General features: G+C 34.2%; 1 protein-coding gene across 2 annotated transcripts; it reads right to left on the reverse strand.

Annotated features, from left to right (window-relative positions):
* Positions 1 to 1,790: 1,790 nt before the first annotated feature.
* Positions 1,791 to 16,375, reverse strand: LOC147073065 (xylulose kinase). Of its 2 annotated transcripts, none has more exons than XM_085945283.1 (10): positions 16,101 to 16,375; positions 15,921 to 16,003; positions 14,449 to 14,596; positions 13,625 to 13,804; positions 12,606 to 12,839; positions 11,414 to 11,570; positions 6,657 to 6,917; positions 5,978 to 6,154; positions 4,852 to 4,949; positions 1,791 to 4,404 (listed from the first exon to the last, which is right to left on the reverse strand). In XM_085945283.1, exons 1-10 carry the CDS (start codon positions 16,152 to 16,154, stop codon positions 4,183 to 4,185), a joined length of 1,614 nt encoding a protein of 537 aa, XP_085801409.1. In that variant the 5' UTR covers positions 16,155 to 16,375; the 3' UTR covers positions 1,791 to 4,182. The 2 variants fall into 2 exon arrangements, with proteins under 2 accessions (XP_085801409.1, XP_085801410.1); XM_085945284.1 differs by having other exon boundaries at positions 12,726 to 12,839; positions 16,101 to 16,352.
* Positions 16,376 to 23,144: the final 6,769 nt, after the last annotated feature.

A 23,144-nucleotide genomic window follows, 5' to 3' on the forward strand; every position in this document is an offset into this window, starting at 1 on the left:
GCATTTTTTGTTATGGCCGCGATACTACACACTGTCAGCAGTAAATCCATGCATGTGTAAACCGGGTATGATGGTATTTATAATCTGTTATACTTTTGTCCTACGCAAATGAATTAGTCGTTTTTAAAAACGATAGACAAGCAGCGGCTCATACCGTGTCTATGGCCCGCCGGCCAAGGTTAACGGGTGACTCGCATTTTTATCATGCGAGTATCGCAGAGTGAAAGGTTCCATCGGTTTTAATGTAAACTCAGTATCTGTCATACCGGTATTGGATATGTGTATTCTCCGCGGGAAGCAGCTCTAATGCGAGGTGAAGTCTCGCTGCCCTCGGTTTTTTCCAGTTTCACTTTCGTAAATAGATAAGCTTCATATGCATAGGTTTTTCATCATTCGGGAGATAGGTGCATAAAAATACGAGAGACTTGTAAAAATATCTTTAATAAATTATAACAATAGAATCTGTGATTAGAAATAGTTAAAAATCATGTGTGGGTATATTATAATTAGTAAGTATATATTGGAATGTAGAAGTGTTACTGACTGAGCGGCATAAATTAGCGTGGCCGTAATGCAATTGGCAATCAATTGTTTCAAAATAAAAATTACGTACAAAAGCTTCATTCAATTTGTCTCCTGGAAACGTCAAAAATGATTTCCACGAAGAGGATCAATTTTATTTTACATACATACTATGTGATTATGCATTAAAAAATATACTTATATTATATAATATATAAAAACTTATGGGTATTCATCATATGAATATTCTGACAGCCTTCTTAAGTACCCGGAGGAATGATAAAATAAATAATTATAGGTAAGTATTTCATTATAAAGGTTTTCATGATATTTTAATATTGTAAAAAAATATATACATAATAATATTATAATGTATTAAATAGTCATTAATCCTTACAGCGCTGACGGCACAGCTGTTGTGTCCTCGTTAGGTGGCCATTATATATAATTAGCATGTTATTTAAATTTGGTAATTAAATGTTCCACGGTGAAGCGGTCAAAAAGCAAGAAATCCTGGATCAATTATTAAGAGATTTTGAGGATTTTTAAAAACATTGCGTTATTATTTGCACATTATTATTGTAAGATGTACATATGAAGGCGAAAATGTAATTGTGGGCCTAGGCCTAGGCCCTAGATTGAAGATAAATTCCACTGGCAAACTCAGTGCGAGTCGTCGGATCTGCCAGTTTGCCAATGTATTGAGCTTAAAGAAATAATCGTTTACCGACCAAAATAATACATATTGTTCGGAGGAAAACATTTTTTGTGTCATGATAACATTTTAAATAAAACTTAAAATGTCCTATAACATGGTTAAGTATAATTAATTATTATTATGAAATATATTGCCAACTTTTGATTGCACAAATTCTTTTGACATTTTATGCGTTGTGTTGTGGATAATTTAGATGATTATTAATATTAAATAATGGGTAGAACAAACAAGTGTAAGAATCAGTTTACCTCTTTGCAAAGGAACAAGTTATTGCAGATTATGTTATGAAATACTGCATTAGTCAATACATAAATCATAAGGAAAAGCTCATTCCTTGATATTCCCAAAAAGCATACATAATAAACATAGATAGGTACTACATATTACATTTATAACATTGAATTATAGATTCGTAACCTTGACAAATTTTGTAAAATCTCGGGAAGTGGAATAAATTACAAAATCGGCATGTAAAGAAGCCGCCCTATTCCCTATTTCTTTTAGTCTTAACATTATGAACTCTATACATGTAATTAATTTTTATTTTTTTGTGGCTGTTATTTATAAATGCAAAGAAAATCTTTAAAATTACGATGTACACATCACCACAGTCTGTAGGTAGGGCTGTCATACTGATATACGGTATTGTGTATCAATTGAAAGTATCAATACACACTGAGGCATTGAAACTTTTTAATGTTACAAAAATATGCAGCGTTTTCTTGGAAAATAATAACCATGATAATATCATTATTATAGTAAACATATATGATCGTGCGGCATGATAACAAATCGAGAATATTAAAACAAAACACTTTCTATTTTATATCTTTAAGCTCCATTTGGAGAAAATGTCAAAAATAATAAACTGAAAATCATGGCTAAAACACTGTAAATATTCCAATGCATTGTAATCGACAATATTAAGCATTTAAATATTCTAAACAGGGAAAAGTATCTATACGATACTGGTAGCGTATCGGTACAAAAGTAGGTCGGTCAAAGAACAATGGCCCTAGCTGTACTGCAGGCGGGCAGAAAATCATCTACACCAAATCCTACTCTTGACACTTATTTTATTATAACTCTTTTGTTAATTTGCCACCGGGGCAAGTCACCATCGGCGGAAACATACTTTCCCAGGATTCAAGACGGCAAGATTGCGACCCTAGTCACGTCTATTATAGTGAGATAATCATAAAAAAAAACTTTATAAGTGGATCATCTCTTACTTTGTCAATGTTTACATGTGAATTAGCATATTACATTTTTTACAATCGGTTGGCAATAGTTTTTGTTAATTCCACAAAAGTGAGACATTTCCATTAACAACTTTTCCAGTCTGTGAACCCATCTTCAAAATACGAGAATGTGCAGCGAAGAATATAAGCGGGAAAACATGCTCATTTCATTTTAAATTGTTAATGAATGGCAAGATAGCGGAAAACCTTGATGGACAGTAAAAAATTATACATAATCATTGAAGGAGGTCAATCCACCGCCAGATGAAGATCGTATGGGCCTCCCTCCGCATAGTGGAGGTTTGCATTAACAGATATTAGTATTACTAGAAATGGACGTTAGCCGCTCGCTTGATCTATTAGAATGTGTATTTTCCAGACCCGGGATTCGAACCTGAGACTTGCGACATTATAAGCCGCTCGGACGGGTATAATGTGAAAAGAAACCAATGAACAAGAAGGTATACAAGATAGACATTATGATAATATAATAGATGTCGTCACACCGATTTTGTCGAAGAAGATTTAGAGAATTTCCAGCAAGAGACCCAAACTTTTCCATTTACATCAAGAAATTACTAGCATAAAAGATTAAAAATGGTTAACTATCGATACACAACATTAAAAAACATAACACAAAAAGTGACACAGACAACTTTTTTACTTTTCTTGGAAGAAATTTGCATGAAAAGCATATGAAAATATTGCTTTTCATTATAATTAGCCAATACTATGTTTAGCTGAAAACTATCATTTCTGGTGATGACGACATTCACCCATTCGGCAGTCCTAAACGGCAATGATTTTTTTAAATATCAGTCCCCTAATATGTAATACTAGAAATGTAGTCCCATTATTAGCAAAAATACAGCAAAATTATTTTAATACGATATATAAAATAATATGGAATGATAAAATTAGTCACAATTCACATTTAGTTTTCAAAGCACCATCATTTTAAGAATGTCGGCATCATTAAATCATTAAAAATACAGCAATAAACGTCATTATCTTCCTGTCATTTCTATGTTGACGTTAAATTTGGTTTATAAACCTGTACTTAAATAATATTGAAAACAAAATTTGTACTAATTCATAGGGAACTGTATACACTTTCAATTAAGTAGGCAACCATTGTGCATTGTTACATCAGTATGTATTCATAATTCTAACTACTATGTAATCAGTGTCAATCTCAATGTAAACTATTTGCCATATATAAGAGTTATAAAAGCAGTGAGCGCCGTTCACTAATATTTTCACTTTAAGATCATTCAACAGCTGAAGCAGTGGATTTACATTTTTTAGTCGAACCTTATAAGACTCGGGGCACTTCACTTTAATTAAACTAAGTTAGGAAAAGACGATGAATCGAGTACAAATGAGATAAGTGAAAAATGACATGAAAAGTTATAAGCATTTACAGAATGTTGAAAACGGTAATGTAGTCAATTTACTCGACACCGGCGCACTTGTATTCGTTCAATCCTCAGAATCTCAATATTGTAATGTTTTATGGGAATGAAATAGTTTATCTGTTTCATTTGCAAAACTCACCTACAGGTGATGGACAATAAATTTAAATTATCCTCAGTTAGTATTTATGGTGGTACTGACGATCGATCGATCGGTCGAATTTCAAATAGAATAACATAAATATGTATCATGTTTGACGGAGAATCGATGATGAGTTTGCTTAAATCAGTTTTGTCGATTTTCCTTGACTATAGTAGCTATGTAATCCCTGTACCGCAGCAGCATGGGACCGTAGACCTGCTGCGCATCGGAGTAAGGTGTGCAGACGAGAGCGGGAGGGGGCGCAGAGGAGGTGGCGGCGGCAAAGGAGACGGGCTGCGCAGTGTGACACAGCAGGCCATGTCTGGCTCGGTACGCCGCGCCCAGTACTGCTGAGTTCGATGTATCCTTCAAATTATAAACACATCGTTACACCATATGCCGTATCGGTGATGAAATTATCCATCGTATTGATTTTATTCTCCACGTACTTATAGGATTACACATAGTTCCAGCAGTTTTTATAAGACATGATGCATGGAACTAAATTAAGTTACAATCGACGCATACTTGATGTCTCAAATATAGTTACATCTAACAGTGGCTACGTAAATGTATAGCATATACACAGGCCTGGTCTTGCGGCAATTTGTCCGATCGGGCCCGATTAAGCCTTGCGCCGTAGGTGACGAGTAAAAATTTGACTTTTTTTAATGAAATTTAGGCATTTGGCAAGATATTTGTGAATCAGACACAGAATGGACAACTTTTTCAATGAAAATTAACGTCAAACCAGAGTTAGTTGTATGTGCAAATTTGAAGTTTCAATGAAATAAAATACATATTGCGAGTTACCTGGACGTATACTGGGGTGTTGAAGACGTCAGACATCACCTGGAGAAGCGATTTATTGGCAGACGCTCCGCCCGTCGCCAAAATTTTTGTATCTTTGTCTGTAATATAATAAATTATAAAATAAATATGTATACCGAAGAGGTTGAACTGAAGACATACCAAAAGAAATTCTAAATAATTACAAGATAAATAGAACTTTTTATAATATACAACGTTTTTAAATTTTCTGTTGAATTATTATGCTTAATATGCTTAAACTTGTACTTGATATGAAGTAAATAATAAACAAACAAATATAGAAATACTGAATTGATTTCCATAGTAACGCACGTATATATTAATAATTTAGTTGCTAGGACGACCCAGTTAGCAACCAATAATAGTGGATTTGATTACGGATTTCTTCCGAAATAACTTCTCATACAAAACAGAATTAACTGAAAATGAATTCAATTTTACTTAAAGATGGCTAAAAGTATTAAAAGAATGCATTGGCATCGTGTTCTGATATATTCTAAAAGTTTCAAATGTCTAGCTAGTCAGGAAGTTAGTTAAAAATCGATTGCAAGATTTGTACCGGATAAACAACCATCGGACAAATAAGAATACGAGCTAATAAAAACGTTGTAAAATTGCTTCTACTTTATCACAAAAAGGAATGAGTCAGCTACATTTGGATTACATTAGCGAGATTGAAAATTGAACAACACAATCAGAATACTGGTGTATGACCAAAAACATGACAGGAGTGCTGGACCCATTTGAGTGGAGTGTCCTATATGGTATCTTCCTAACTGCCAATGATACAGTCAGGGCGGAGACGGAGATCCAATAAGGAACTCTACATTTTTTATAAGAGCCCACACTTTATACAGTCTATCAAAATCAATGCATACACAGGATGGATGAGTCATGCATGACAAAGAAGCCGACATTTGGAAGCCGGAAGGCAAACAAAGTCTCGGTTGACCTACAAGATGAAAGGATAAATTCGAGTCGGATTTAAAGACTTCGGCTGTCCATAAGTGTATAAAAACGGCATCGGACATACCTGGATGGAGGCAGTTACCGGAAGAGGAAAAAATATTAGATTTGTTCAATGATATTTCAGTTGGAGTAGACTCACCAATAACGAATCCCATATCCTCAGCGTGGACCTTCCTGGCAATGAACTGTCCCTCTAGGAGTGCTCGAATCTCTGTATCGGGTGCCATTTTGTTGATTGTGGCTCCGTTTTGACCCCACATCCACCTCCCGGCCGGTGCCCCCTTCGGCACAATCTCCGGTGAATCAAAAAACAATCCTGAAATTTGATAATTCCCAATGTGGTCTTTTGCTGTTTACCCTATCAGTTTAGTTGAACAAAATTCCTCAATTAAAATGTAAAACAAATAATATTAGCTAAGTGTTTCCACAATTTTTGTAGTCGAAAAATGTTGGCACTGGACAAATAGCATCATACAGTGGTACCCAATGGGCACTAAACGATCACAGTGACGCTCTAAAATCTGTTGGATTGACAAACTCATAAAGTTTGATGGATAAGAAAAGAGATGAGTGGAAGGGGCTAGATGAGACCTTCATCGAACAGTGGATCGACATTTGTAAATTACTACATTCGCTCCTGTGCGAGCATTTAGGCCTCCACAGACTGTAGGTTATATTAACAGATTTTTTAACGACGAACGGTTGTTAATCATTCGACCAACCCATTGGGTCCTTGTACTGGATCAAACATATTGAAACAAACAACATGCATTTTTGAGATATAATAAAATAAATAATATTTGATTTCATGGAAGTACCTAAATTCCCAAAGTTGCCTCTGGGTGTGCTGTCGAGCATGGCATTGAAGGTGTCCCAAGAGCCTCCAGCGAGACGATCCCTGGCTGCCTCCCTGGCCAGGGAACCATTGGCGAAGCAGAGCAGGGCGGAGTAGGCATCGCGCTCCAGAGGGCAGCACAATACGTGACCGTCCTCCGCTGCCAGCGGGTTCTCTAGCCAAAGCAGAAGCGTGTCGCTGGTGCCCAGACTCACTGCCACCCACTCTCGGGAGAGACGCATGCCTGCCGAGAATATTTATTGTTTTATCTTCAAACTGTTCGGAAGGAGACGTGGACAAGAATCGGTTTAATCGTTCTTAATAACCTTCCTCCGGGATTCAAGAAGGACCATGCCTCGGTTCCGACACATCCATTGGAAAAATTCATTCATCATTGGCTCTATGATCTGGGGTGAATTTCAGCCACCTCCCAAAAAATGATGAAAAAATGAATGTTGGCCAACATATTAATTTCACGCTCTCGATATGCCAGGAGAGATTTGAATCTGTGAAATGCCGCATCAGTTGCAGACATTCTACTCCTCACCGCTGCAGATGTGATTAGTAAAAAACAGATATGTGAAATTGTAGATTGGAATCTGAGACACTGTTTCGCAGTTTGAAAGTCCACCGACATGTTAAATAGATTTCATAGGATGATAATATCATCTAATATATTAAATTCATAAAGGGTATTTTCTGATACAGTACACTCTCAGTAATCCGCCGCTCGATTATCCGACAACTACTATAATCCGCTGTTATTTTTACTAGCTGAAAGCACAAAATCTAGCTCTATAATTCGCCGGTATTCAATTGTCAAATTCAGTAGTCCGCCGCGTACAAGTATACGACGCAGATGAGAAAGGTTTGTTTTGGAAACTTCTGCTTTGTAAAACGTATGTTCATCGTGAAGAAAGTTATATAGCAGGGAGGAAAGTGCCCAAGGACCGCATCACAATTATGCCGTGCTCCAATGCAACCGGGACACACACACTGAAGCTTTTGATCATAGGGAAAGCCAGGAATCCTAAGCCATTCAAAAATATCTGTCTCACTGAACAACTGGTTGTGTCAAGTGATTTACTGTTTAATATTCAGTTAAATATGTATAATTTAGTAAATACTTGATTTTGATTATAAATAAAACAGTAATTTTCTAGTACAAATTTCTTAAAAATAATTATTTTTAAATTTTAAATTTTTAAAAATAAAATTTCGTATTTTTACGAAATACCTGTTTTAATTTTTACCATATTTTGTATGTATGCACTATAATCCGCCGCTTTCACTAATTGGACATTTGTCTGGTTTTTGGGGTGGCGGATTACTGAGAGAGTACTGTATACATTTAAATCTAACCATTCCAAATTCAAAACACGTTATCGGTATATCCACTCATTTTCTACAAGATTTAAAAAAACAAAAAGAAACTAATACCTATTCCATCTTTTGCCACTCGCATACAAACTATTAGCACGTTTACATGTCCATAGATATACCGTTGGCAGTATATATTGTCGCGACCATAGCAATAAAATGCAAATATAAACACATATTATCGTGCAAGTTGCAAGACTGCATGCATGGATCAAAAAAGTTTAGCGGCTTCTGAATTATCACACGATCGTTGCAACTTGCATTACATATGAGCATGTGCAGTAGAACGGTGGTGGCGAATCTGTCGGAAAAAATACGAACTACACAGCACAGAGCATTTTGACGTTTACCAGTTTTCACAACTTGTTAAATAACACCACACAATGACAACAACGCGTCTCGCTCACGCTTGAAAAATGAGATTGGCGAGACAGTCAGCACTTTTGCATGTAAACAGTTATTGCCACAACAGTTTAATTTACACGCTATAGCTGGCGGTAAATCCACGCACGTGTACAGGTGCTATAAGTTTATACATATGACAATTTATTCTCTAATGTCAAAATGTGTCATTTTTAAAATGTATTATTGTTTCTTGATTGCTAGGAATTTTAAACCTATCAGAACAACTCGGGTGCCCTGCGAATTTTTGAAATGTATTTTCTCTGTCTACTCTGAAGTCAGTTAGATGGCCTAACAAAATTGCATGTGGCGTAGTGGAGTAGGCGAGGTAAACAAGCTGCTTCAAAGTAATTCAAATTGAAATTCACTAGGTACAGCAGTATAGCAGCTATAACATTATAACAACTTATATCGAAGTGATTGCACCTACGGGTTCAGCAGAATAACTCGGGTAACCACATAAAGTTTTGAATGTATTTTCTCTGTCGATTTATGATACATTTATATTCAGTTTTGTGGCCAGTATAGATCTAAGAAATGCCATCTAACAAAAATGCGTGTAAAGTGGGTGAAGCTCCCGTAGGGAGTTGTTACGAGCAGCTAGTATATATCAAAACATCATGTTGATGGCCGAGGACGTACCAGGCCAACTACAATCAGGCTGCGGCATGAAATGTGTGAATTTTGATTATAGTGGTAGTTATTACTCAAACTTTGGATGAAATAGTTAAGTAAACATCTCGTATTAAACATTATCACCAGTGGCGACCGGTGAGTTATTTTACTGGGAGTTCACTTTTTTCACCTGTTGACTGCAGTAAAAAGGCATTTGCCTTCATCAAAACTTCACCAAAAATTCAAAAAAACTATTGGTTTTTTAATTAAGTACATTTAGAAGAAATCATAAATAACTCACCATTTATTATTTGTTGTACCTCTAAAAACAGTTTTTCTTGAAAAAAAAAATGGATTTTAAACTTTTACACAAACTGGTTGACACAAACTATTTGTTTTGACCGAATTATTAGTAGGTACTACCGAAATATCTCGTATCCGGCAGTGACCGGGATTTATTGTTCATTTGTATGAGAAATCCATTCTTCTGTTTTTCATAGACACAAATTTTTCAATTACGCGTTTGTTGAAGTCAGGAATCTCTTGTACCTATCATTTTTTTTTCGATACTGAGCATACATAATGCGTTCAATCTTGGTTGCGCGATGGTGTTTCTACTAAAACACTTAATCCGTTTGAGTGTGGAAAAACATCTTTCGCTTTCCACTGATGTCATCGGAATAGTACAAATTAAGTTTAATAGTAAAACCGTTTCCGTAAATGTGTCAATGAGACAGGTCTGCTGCTGCTTTTAATACGAAGGCGTTCTTCAAACGTATTAGAATGTTTTTTTAAGTACTCAACATCAAACGGTGCCATTTGAAAAAAAAACTAATGTACACAGTAACTAAAAATATCACATTGAAAAATAATTTAACAAGCGCGCACCACCGTTTTACATTGGCAATAAGCGGGAACTGAATGGCGATCTTGATTTGTTGCAGCCGGAAACCACGACAATATTACAAGCTACAATACTATAACTTGCCAACGCGTGACAATCTCGTCTTCATGTTAGCAAATGTTTTATTTTATTGAATGTACAATTATTGAGAATATTACCATGAACAATGCTATTTATCGTTCAATTCGAATAAAAAATAGAACTTCCGCTTATGAGAAGCAATATATTAAGGAATGACTTACTTCAATAACATATTAAGAAAATAAGTGACCTGATTTAATGTGGCTCTTGAAAGCAGTAACTCATCAAAATTGACATTATTAAAGCATTTAGCCGTGATATTTTACGATTTCCACCCTACCACGCATGTTAAACCCCCACAGAGCTAGTTTGGAGAGATATCATAATTGATAAACATTGTGAATTTAGTTGTCAAACTGAAAAAAACTTGAAGTTTATTTTTTAATTGTACTTCACTTAAATTTGAGAAATGTTGTCAACATGTGCGGAAATTTAATATACGTACTGTGAAACGAATTTATTTTTACAATAATATTGAATAAAAATTGTCAAACAATAATTGTTGTGTAATACGGGCTGTATGGTTTTAAAACCGAAGATTCCCGACGTTATTCGAAGTAGGCATTCGGACGTGAGCGACTTGAACCGTCGCTCGCGTAGACCACGTTTCACGATGAAAAAATATGTACATATTGGTTTTACGTGTAACTCTTGCTCATTGCAAAAGCATTAATCGATATAAGATTTCCGGGCGCTTTCCGACAGACGAGCGACACGGTTTATCGCTCAAATGAACAAGTCTTTAAAATAGCCGGTTAAAAACACATATAAGAATTTGTTTTTGTATATGAATTAATGACCACGGTAATAAATAGATCAGAACACTTTTAATAAATCAAATATAAATGAAATACTTATTTAAAAAAAAATCTTTTCGCATAAATTGAGTGGGTGGGTGGGTGTTCACCGCTCCAGCGCTCTCATGAGAAAATCGCCACTGATTATCACAGAAGGTCAACATTGACATGTTTGTTTTGATTATTTTCTAGGAATCATAATATTATAACATCTCGTATTAAACATTATCACAGAAGGTCAACATTGACATATTTGTTTTGATTATTTTCTAGGAATCATAATATTATAGTGATAGGCCATAGGCCGGTTATGCTATTAAAAAAGTGATAAAGAAAATTTTAATATTTCATAAGCTTGTATGTACTATTTTCACTGGCATTAACAATCTTACTGCTTCTTATCTATGAGTATTATTGGACTTGGATTCTCGCATCCGCCATAAAAAATGGACAAAAACGGTGTGATTCAGATGTGTGAACAACAATCAAAACAGCATTTCTGGACGATATCCGTCAATCTATTAAAACATGGATAAATAAGAATATCTGAGGAATATGTACCTGCCACAGTGGATGGATTATCACCGGTGAATGCAATCACTTGACATTTCTCTTGGAAGCCAAACTTTTCAACGAAATATGATGAGATTGGGCCGATGCACTCCTGAGACGCCACCGGCGTGCCCAATTTCTTCTCCAATGAATCGTCTCCACACGCCTTCCGCACATAGAACAATAATCCCATTCACCCGTGACTCAACACACTTTAGACCGATGTTTCCCAGTTCCAATTTAGTCATGGAACCCTTAAATATTTTGTACTACATAATTAAACTACTTAATGTGACTAAATTATAATTTAAAGTTTCCTACAAACGTTGAACATTTTCTGCAAAGCAGATGACTGAAATGCGCAAATAGATAAAAATATTGACAAGTTTATAGAAAGTTGTCTACAGAGCATGTGTAGCGACATTACGACCAGCGGCGGCTGGTCTAACATCATACAAGTGCACTGCACTGCTTGCATTATTTTGAAACATCTTTCAACATCATGAATCATATTTTTTCTTATTAAAAAATCACCAGCCATCACTGGTTACGACTACTACATTTGCTGCTATTAATGACTGAGGGGGTTTTCCCACCACGTGGAATATGGTTTCAAATAGGGAGTATAATCAATCACAGCTGTTTGCGGAGATATATTATATGTAGCTGTCATTACAGCAGGCGATATTATGATCATATTCAAATATTGAATCGGTTCTCCATTAATATTTAATATTGATTGTCTATCTGTCTTACAATAAGTAAAAAGTTTCAAAGTAATATTTCTATTATTTGTAACAGTTTGTCACAACACACTGAATATGTTAGAATAAAAAAATGTAATATTAAAGAAATGCATGTCCCATAAAAACCCATTGTCAACGTTACTTATTATTTGGGGGTATGGACAATTGAAATTTAATAACGCATTTGGTGATATTGGAGGGGTACTGGTAAGACAATAATATGTACTGTGCAAATTCCGTATTACAAATACAAAGGCAGTTTAGTACGCAAACTTTGCAGCAAAAGCCACCCGATACAAATATTGTCGACAGATATCGGATTGTGATTTTTAAGAGCACAACATGTGGAATTTTAACCGTGAAGACAAAAACATCATAATTTTCGTCCGCCAAAGGATTGGTTCGTTTCCTTGTCCGCGATTTTAATTTACAATAAGACAAAAATGCTGAAGAACCTGCAAGCAAGGCGGATGCCACGTCTTTGCGTGGATGTCCATGAGGTTCATTCCGGAAGCATCGGCAAAGTCGAGCGGAGCCACGCGGCCCGTCAGCAGCGAACAGGCGAACGAACTCACCAGCGAGATGCGCTCTGTCGTCTCGTAAAGTCTTTTCTTGTTTTCAAAAATCTTGGCGATCTGACTTCCCGTGAAACGTTCGTAGGCTCGGGATCCCGTTATTAAGGCCAGCTCCTGTAACAGTGTTATTATTGAATCACGGGAAGCAAAGCTGTCTCTGCCAAACATCTGTCACGATGATCGGTATTACAAAAATGTCAATTGTCAGCTGGTAGTTCAGATTGTAGACAAAAAATTACCTAAATTAGTATTTTCCGAAACTATATTACAAACATTGATGTACTAGATATATGAACGAAGTATGTCAATAATACAATAATAAAATTACGTAAACCTGATCGAGCTACTTAGGTTTTAGTCTGCTAAAATTGTCTCATACAAACGTTATTCTTTTATACAAAACAGATAATATATAAATACCGATGAAAGTTACGTAAAAGGGACTTTTACATTGTGATACGAGTAAATTTTCAAACTGCGTTAATTTGTATACTTCATTATGGTTTTTTTTCTCCCCAATAGAGATAATGAGGTTTAATGTTTGGAAAGCAATGTGAACTTATTCATACAAAATTTGAAAACGACTCACACAATATAATATAATTTATATGACTCTCATATCTGAGCTCATATCAAATTTTATTATGTATGTACAATATAAGGATGTTACATTGAATAGAAAAGAAATAGTTTATCGAATTTCAATCCATCCTTCCTTTTTTTTCAGTGAACTGTACACGTAACATGACACACTCAATGTTTCCACATAACCATGACGTTACTAATAATTGGATTCAGTATTTTTTTAATATTCAAGTCGATACATCTGTCATTTTTGGCGATACATCATAGTGACTTTGGCTAACAGCGAAGAAATAATGTTTATATGAGAATTGTACCTGCGGACCGCCCACGGCATGTTGGAGTTTGTCACACCATTTTTGCGTGCTGGAGTCCATCCAGGTGGGACTCTCGAGGAGTGAGAAGGCCAGCGCCAATTGTTCATACAAAAATTTGGAGTTGTCCAACGAGGCGAGAAGATTATCACATCCTTTGGCCCACCACACGGATCCGTGTTGCTACACCAACAAAAAGGTATTTTCTGAAGCTATAGTAAATCTGCTTTGACTAAAATAATTACTTTTTCAAAAGTATTAATTATCCCTAAACGGAGAATATGAAACTATTATAATAGAGGTTAATATGAAGATTGTTTTTTTAAACCATGCCATTATTTTTTCGTATAAGTTGGTTGTTAGTAATTTAAACAATCATAAACACCCAGGCTTTGAGAAAATCACATAAATATTTATTGTGTCCTCACCGGGAATCGAACCCGGAGCTTCCAGATGCAAGGAAAGCGCCTTACGCACTGCACCATGAGAGCCACATGAAGATTGTATTATATTTGATAGCGATGCCAGACTGTTTTTAGCATGATTCGATCGTTAATAATATCCTCTGCATTGGTAGCTTTGAATGTCTTGTTTCTAAATGAAAACAGCGGCAGGTTGTTCACTTAGAATAGTAGAACCTTGATTATCTAGACCGACTGAGGATTAAGATGATCCAAGTGATGAAACCAAACCTCTTATCATCCATTGCAGGGTCTGTGTGAATATGCATTGCAAAAACTCATACATTCCCATGAGCCTATAATGTAAAATATTATTGTTTGTTGAAAATCTACTAATGAAAATATTATAATAGAGGGCTTAGTGACCTGTCCGCATCCTGAAACGGCAGCTACATTGGAAAAATCAGCTCCCGCGATGATGAGGCGGTCGAGGGCGAGGTCTAGGGCTTCCACCCACATCAGCGGCGGAGACAATACTTCTCCCTTTTCTTTGCGCACCACGCCGCCGTTGGTCCTATCGATCATGTCGCACAATCAGAATATGACTAATACCACTTTTCAACCGGGACCATTGTTTTACATAGGTACTTTAATATTTATAAAAACAATAATCTGTTAATACAAACTTCCAATGTGTTGAGACCCATATTATGATACTAATAGAATCGGATATGGTCAAAAGAAAAAGAAAAAATATTTATATGTACAGTCGAACTTGGTTATTACGAGGAAGATGAGACCGACTTAATTTGCTCGTTGTACGCATTACTCGTTATATTGTTATATAACATTTTTCGCACCGCTTTCTATTGAAGCATAGAACATAAAAAAATCTGAAAACCATTGTAAAAATCCCCGAAACAAGCATGTCATACATACACTACAATAAAAGTTGTTTATTGTAATGAAGTGCTGAGCTGCCGGCGCTGGTAGGTCCTACTGGCTTCACAAAGCTTGGATTTTTTACATGCAATTTCAACCATATGCGTGGATACTTTTTTAATGTTGTTGGTGAAAGCACCAATTAGGTACTTAGACACTTAACTAGTGTCATAAATGTAATCCGATCCCGGCGGCATCGGTCTAGTTAACTGCCCAGTCGGATTTTATTGCTCAGGGTCGAAAATGTTGTTTTTAAACGATCGACACATTAACAGTTTTGCTCGGTATACCCGAGAAGTAGCTCGTTATAAAAGTGAATAAATGTACGGAGAAAATCGTAAACTAAAATGTCAACGAATATTTCCTCATTACATCCGAGATCTCGCTATTTCCGTGATCGTAATAACCGAGTTCGACTGTATATTCAATATATATACACAATATTATCTATTCTATAATATACAGCTATAATAAATAACCTTTGTTAATTGTGACAAACATTTTCTATGTCCTGTAGTTGTTTTGTCATTTGTCATGTATCCTCATTATGAGAGGAATGACACGCTTACAATCTTTCTCGATCACATATAACAATAAAGTTACAAGCATGAGTGAAACAAAAGTAAGCCGATAAGTCACAGTCGGACCAAGCAAGGTAAACTAGATTCTTTTTAACAATGCAGAATAAAATCAATGTTATTTTTTTAGTCATCGCCTCGAGGAGGTTTAAGAAATTCGGTCATCCACGTATGTAAGACCGATACTCAGTAAGGGCCATGACACATGGCGCTGCAAATTCACAGAAACTGCGGCACCGCAATGCAGATCTTCCATGGATCGAACCATGTCTTGACTCTAATAGAGAATTGTGCTCCAATAATGATATTATTCAAACAGTATGGAGTAAAACGCAAATATTTCTACGAACGTTAAGTAAGTAATACGAAAATGCGAACCTGTATTTTGGTAAATCGCTGTCATAATGCACTTCTGCTTCTTGAAGAATCTCCAACTCATCGCTTACAACAATTGCCTTCAACTAAAACAATCAACAGTTTAATTTAGAGGCATATTATTATATTGATCAAAAGTTTAACCCGATTGCCTTCAAATAAAATAAAAAAGTTTTTGTTTACTTTTTGTGTGCTCCAATCGAATCCTAAGAAAGTACTTTCTGCGAACGACTGCATAGCACACACTTATGTGAAAAACTAATATGAATATAATATGTCACTGATTAAATTTGGTACCAACATAGCACAATATAACTCTGATTAATTTCTTATCACTATCAGATCCTGTCAGAGCAGAATAACTTAGCTGTCAGTTTCATTTGACACATGCTGAGTGCCATCTGAGTGCCACTGAGTGCTGACATGAATGCATGTGTCAGTTTGACAGTTATTGTAATGTTACCAGGTTTACTTGTTAAAAGTATTCAAAATCACATACCGTAAAACAGGGTTAGAATCAAAGAGATTGGGTTAGAATAGTACAATAATATAGTGAATAATTAGTGATTAGAGTAGGTATTGCGCCATAAATGAAGATGTCTGCAATTATTTGACATTAAATGTTAAATTAAAAGTAAATACAAATGTTGTACATATTGTACCGAAGCATAAAGACCAACCAAGTTTTTAAATACCCCTTACATAATACAAAAATTGTTTCTTTGATAACTTTGGTTTTTATTGAAAAAATATTTAGATCGGTATTTTGTGAAGATATGTTTAATTTATTGTTAGTAAAATCTATCGAAAATAATTGAATTCAACTCGCTTCGGCTAATATATCAACAGAATATTATCTAGAATTACTAGGTACACAAATTAGATTCAAATTTCTGTAAAGCTCAAAAACATTGGCAGATTCTCAAGCACGATCACCCCCGATCGTGAAAAGTCACTTTTGAAACAACTCCCTTTTATAATATAATACTAGATAATATATTACAGATTAAATTTCAAATGCTTAAAATGTGCACACATATTTTGTATATTTGTTTTGGGATAGATGTTTACAGACAGTTTGTATAATTTGTTCACGAACAGAATTATTGTGATAGGTACCTAGATACCTATCTTTATCAGAATTCTAAGCTAGGCTTAATATTCTTTTGAAAGAGGTTTCCTGAAGCAGAGCTTCTATAGATCCACCAGTATAAGTTGTTCTTTGAGTGAGGGCGCCACATGCTAGCATTTGACATAGGTAGGTACCTATTAGAATTCAATATTTTTTATATTAATGTGTTGCGCTGAGTTCTAAATTCGAACACCTGACGATTTATGATGGTATGATCTACAGGCAGGGAATTGTCTTTTGTTCTCGACAGGACATTTTTTTGTTTTTTTCCCTACACCCCTCTTCATAATGGCGCAAGTTAAGGGGGGGCTGAAGAGCTTGATATTCAATTATAATTTAGTATAAAAAGGACCTCGGCGTCGTAAGCACGTTAATTTAAATCGATCTTTTCGCAAAAATCACTAATCATCAGAGATTTTATTTCAAGAAACATTATTATTATTATTGATATTGTCGGCCACTGAACATTATTATTATTTTATATACACCTGCACATTGTACGCCGATCAGAAAACAGGGCTGTCAAAATAATATATGAATTAATATTTTAAAAATGTTAATTTCATCATAGTTTTTAATCAAACCTGTGCAAGTACATACTGATAACTTGGGTGGATTTCGTAGCAAACATACTATTGATATCAGTGGCTAAGGGTGGAGGTAGGCTGTTAAGATTCGCTGTAAATAGTGCACACTAAACTTTGTTAGTTATATGTATTTGTTTTTATTGAACTAAGACTACAATTTACAGATGGTGTTAGTTATTCTTTTTAAATCAATTAAGCCCTGCCTAAACGAAACCATAATAGTTTTGGTCTAATTTGGGCGATACGACAAAATTGTGCACACTTTTCCATTCATAGTTATTTGTTTTCGTTGGATTAAAAATACATATTACACATATTATGGGCTCATTTTTTTATTTCATTAAGCCCTGCCCAAACCAAACTATAATAAATAAAAATTATTATTCTATCTATAAAATATTCAAAGTTATGTATGATTTAACTGCATAATTTTAGATATTTTATAGATATACATGTATTTTTTGACTTATTATCTATTATGGCTTGGTTTCTCAGGGTTTAATTGAATTTTAAAAACTAACCAACACTTTCTGTAAATTGTAGTCTTATTTCAATGAAAATAAATGAGTACCTTGGTATCAAAGTGGGACATGAGCCATCTGCAATAATTTGCAGGAGAGGCGATTTTTCATTTCATATAAATATTGAAACATAATATATATAAAAAAAATACTTGAGTAATGCTTAGAGGTATAGAATCACATTTATTAAGTTAAATCTAAGATATTCATTTTGTAAATATCAAATATAATCGTTCAAAATTGCTTACGTCCGTTTTTGACACATACTTTTGCGTTTGTCCGTGTTTGATACGCAAACGGCCGTACGTGTCCGCTTTTGACAGAAAGTTTAATTTTTTTAAATAAAATTGCAAGGTAGTTCAGATTTCTTTTATTGACAGAATTTAACAATAAATGAAAAGCCTTAAAATTAATAATCATTTATTTTCTGGAGATAGGTAACAATTCGGAGAAAATTTAAATTTTTTTAAAATAAAATTTCAAGGTAGTTCAGATTTCTTTTATTGAAAAGATTTAACAATAAATGGAAAGCCTTAAAACTAATAATCATTCATTTTCTGGAGATAACAATTCGCAGAAAGCTTAATTTTTTTAAATAAAATTTCAAGGTAGTTCAGATTTCTTTTATTGAAAAGATTTAAGGGGGGACATGCTCGTCGAAGGTCAAAATTGAGTTTTTATTGTATTTTCAAACCATGATCTTGGACACTCCTTAAACGTTGTAGATGATCTATTTATATAATTTTAAAGCCTTATTATCCTTTATAGTTATTTTAAACATTTGATGACTGCATGAAGTATTTTTGTTACATAAAATAGTATTCTTTTAAACCTCTCGCTCTAATGTTTTAGAATATAGTCATATTTCGGTACATAACTGTGCAGTGATGTTAAGATTTTTTACATTTTTTAATTTTTAAACGCATTTATAAAACCATTAGCATAATTTATTACGAGATAATTTTTGTAAAATATTCACGATAAAAAATTATATTGATAATCTCTGTGATCCCAAATTTGACAAGAATTAGGCATTTTATTATTCAAAAAATCGGCAAGATTAACACATTTGAAGATGATTCTAAAGATATTTATTATAAGCTATGTCTTTGGCCATTCAAGTGTGATAAACATCTTATGAATAATGATTGCTTTATAATCATTATTGACCTAAGAATAAGGTAGTGTTTTTTTGAAATACGCCATTTCTTTTGTCATTCCCCAGTGGTTAAGCTACAACATACGGCCGTAGCCATTAATTGACAAACTATAATTGAAGTAGGGAGTAAAATGATATTGACGCGCGTGTTTGAACATGTACCGTTTAAAAAAAAATAAAAAAAAATTCTGTTAGGTACATGTTCAAACACGCGCGTTAACATAATTTTACTCCCTACTTTAATTATAGTTTGTCATTTTATGGCTACGGCCGTATGTTGTAGCTTAACTACTAGGGAATGAAAAAAGAAATGGCGTATTTCAAAAAAACACTACCTTATTCTTAGGTCAATAATTATTATAAAGCAATCATTATTCATAAGATTTTTATCACACTTGAATGGTCAAAGACATAGCTTATAATAAGTATCTTTAGAATTATCTTCAAATGTGTTAATCTTGCCGATTTTTTGAATAATAAAATGCCTAATTCTTGTCAAATTTGGGATCACAGAGATTATCAAAATAATTTTTTATCGTGAATATTTTACAAAAATTATCTCGTAATAAATTATGCTAATGGTTTTATAAATGCGTTTAAAAATTAATAAATGTAAAAAATCTTAACACCACTGCACAGTTATGTACCGAAATATGACTATATTCTAAAACATTAGAGCGAGAGGTTTAAAAGAATACTATTTTATGTAACAAAAATACTTCATGCAGTCATCAAATGTTTAAAATAACTATAAAAGATAATAAGGCTTCAAAATTATATAAATAGATTATCTACAACGTTTAAGGAGTGTCCAGGATCATGGTTAGAAAATACAATAAAAACTCAATTTTGACCTTCGACGAGCATGTCCCCCCTTAACAATAAATGGAAAGCCTTAAAACTAATAATCATTCATTTTCTGGAGATAACAATTCGCAGAAAGCTTAATTTTTTTAAATAAAATTTCAAGGTAGTTCAGATTTCTTTCATTGAGAAGATTTAACAATAAATGGAATGCCTTAAAATTAATAATTATTCATTTTCTGGAGATAACAATTCGCAGAAAGTTTAATTTTTTTCAAATAAAATTTCAAGATAGTTGAAATTTCTTTTATTGACAGGATTTAACAATAAATGAAAAGCCTTAAAATTAATAATCATTCATTTTCTGGAGATAATAATTCGACTCCCGCAAGTTCCACGTCATCTCCATCAAGTGTATCAATAGCTTCTAAATTATTCACTTCTTCAAAGCATTCACATGCATGAATATCTTCAGTATATTGTTGGCCATCGATTGGCAAATTATTATTTGTTTCAATTATGTTCTTATACCAATGCAGGGTTTCTATATTCTTCCATTCGAGTCCAAAATGTTTCGAAAGTAGAGAATTTACATCGTTTATCTTGTTTTCATTCAGTTTAACGCCTATAGGAATCGGTGCTGGATTTACTGCATCGTATGTTTTATTCTTTTTTAGAATTTGCTTCTCTCTCGCGATGTCACAATTGTAAGGTATTTCACCTCTTACCACAATATTATTCTTTTTCGTTTTGCGGAATAAAATTCTCTTGCATTGAGATATTTTGAAATGTAATTGTGCTGTAGATTTTATGTTTATTTTAGCTTCGTCTTTCCAATTATGAGGACTCCAATCTGTACCAATTATTTTCAATGTTCCGTGTGCTTTAAATACATCATGATATTCTTCAATATGTATTATTGTTTTCTTTTTCTTTAAGTCTCTTTCGATAAGACCAAATACCCGATCTGCTGGAAGGAAAGAATGTCCAGTGACTGGAAAAATTATCTCTAGCTTAGTGATTGATGGAGGAGCATTGTTATGAAGCCATTTGGCACACATCGTTACTATTGTTAAATTTTTATTTTGGCCAGCACACCCATCTGCTACCAACCGAACATTTGTGTATCCGTTCAATACTTTTGATTGCAGTTCATTGAAAATGATTGATGCTACTTCATTTGAAGATTTCCTCCCTTGGTTTTCATTCCATGTATAAATTGACACATTTTGTGGTGACAAATTATTTTTTGACGTTCCTGATACGACTGCTAAATTGAAGCAGTAAAATTGTCTCGAGTAATAGGCGGACTGGTCACTAACTTTTGGCAACACAAGGTTTTTCTGGCAATCGAAGGACATAAGAAAACAATCATCGTTTTTCTTCTTCAAATATTCGAAAAAACAGTTTGCTTTTTTTTTGTGTAGAGTAAGTTTAAATATCAAATCTTTTTTCTCATTTTCATCCTTTTCTAATTTCACTTTTTCTTTTAATTCCAAACATGTGCTACATTCATCAGTGCTTGGAGTTGCAAAACTCATATTAAACCGGGTATTAAACAACATCCGAAAGTATGACATTTTTACTTTGAAGTCATCAGTGACGCTATTATTATACATTGACCATATTTTGGTAATGCTTAGATCTGAATCTAAGTAAATTCTTGTACTTCGGTCTCGTTTATAATGTGACTCGATTCCCTTGAGACATTTGGTGAAATCGATGACAGAATTCATCTTGTTTTCAAAAAGTTTATCCTTTCTTGATCCACCCCTTGTTTCAATGGGTACTAACATGTTATTTTTTTTAAACCGTTGGAAGACTCCGATAACTCTATGTTTTGTTATATTTAATGTTGATAAAAACGTGGCCCTGCATACGGGAAGACAATTCCCAGCAGTGTTTATAATGCTGTAATGAAATGTAGCCATTTTTTGTTTTATAAAAACTTTTTGACGGCGTCTTTTTGGTACGAGAGTCCTACAGTATTTCAAAATAAAAGAATCCTGCTTGTCTTTAGCTGGTGCAGAATAAAACGATTCGTGAAACTTCCTTATGTCTTCCATTGTCAATAATCTGCATTGAAGACCACGACGATGGCCGCATTTAGGAAAGGAAGGCACGCCTTTTGCAGAATATCTGGAAAAAATAATATATTTTAGTGTTTTATTCAACTTAGAAACCACGGTTTGAAAAAACATTTTGTTCTTGAACCACCCTTTCCGTGACCATAGTAATGACATGGAGGTAATAGCGTATGTGTAAATGCGTTAACAATGAAAAATACTCGTAAATAACGAGTGAAAATGCGCAAAGGTTAATATTTAAATATTATTATTCTTATAAAAACATAAAATTATGCTTGAGCACATCATATTTTAACAATAAAACGCATTTAAAAAAGATGCATTGTGATCGAAAAAGTTTTGTAGTAGTATTCTGATAGTACTTACTTTAAAGTCTTTTCTTTGGCCCTTTTCCACTCATTGGGCTTAGCTACACGTTTTCTAGCATTCCTTGAGTCCATTTCAGTTCATTAAATATTATACTTTTTCTTGAAAACTATTATAAATGCACTTATTTTGAAAAAAACTGACAGAGAACCTCTATTTTAGAATAATGTTATCAGAGTGCCGAAATCCCGGCAGCCATGACAGTCTGAGAAGATTCCTGCTCAGTGATTGGCTGGCCCTTACCTGCGCGCGCATATAAGTCAAGTGTCCGTTTTTGATATTATACACGAACTTTAAACACAAAAATCTCCATGAAAACGACCGTTTTTGATACTGTCGAAGGCATTGTTGGAAAGAGCATCACTAACACTACCAGAATCAACAAAAACATGAATTTAGTGGAGTGTGGCTTATGTCCCACTTTGATACCAAGGTACTCAAATATGTATGTCTGAAAAAGTTTAATGTGCACTATTTATGGCGGATCTTAACAGCCTACCTCCACCCTTCGCCACTGATTGATATATATATATATATATGGGTATATTATTATTATAACCCAATTCAAATT

This window comes from Rhyacophila brunnea, unplaced genomic scaffold, assembly GCF_057557595.1.
Source record: "Rhyacophila brunnea isolate RB1 unplaced genomic scaffold, BYU_Rbru_1.0 scaffold_18, whole genome shotgun sequence".
NCBI lineage: Eukaryota > Metazoa > Arthropoda > Insecta > Trichoptera > Rhyacophilidae > Rhyacophila > Rhyacophila brunnea.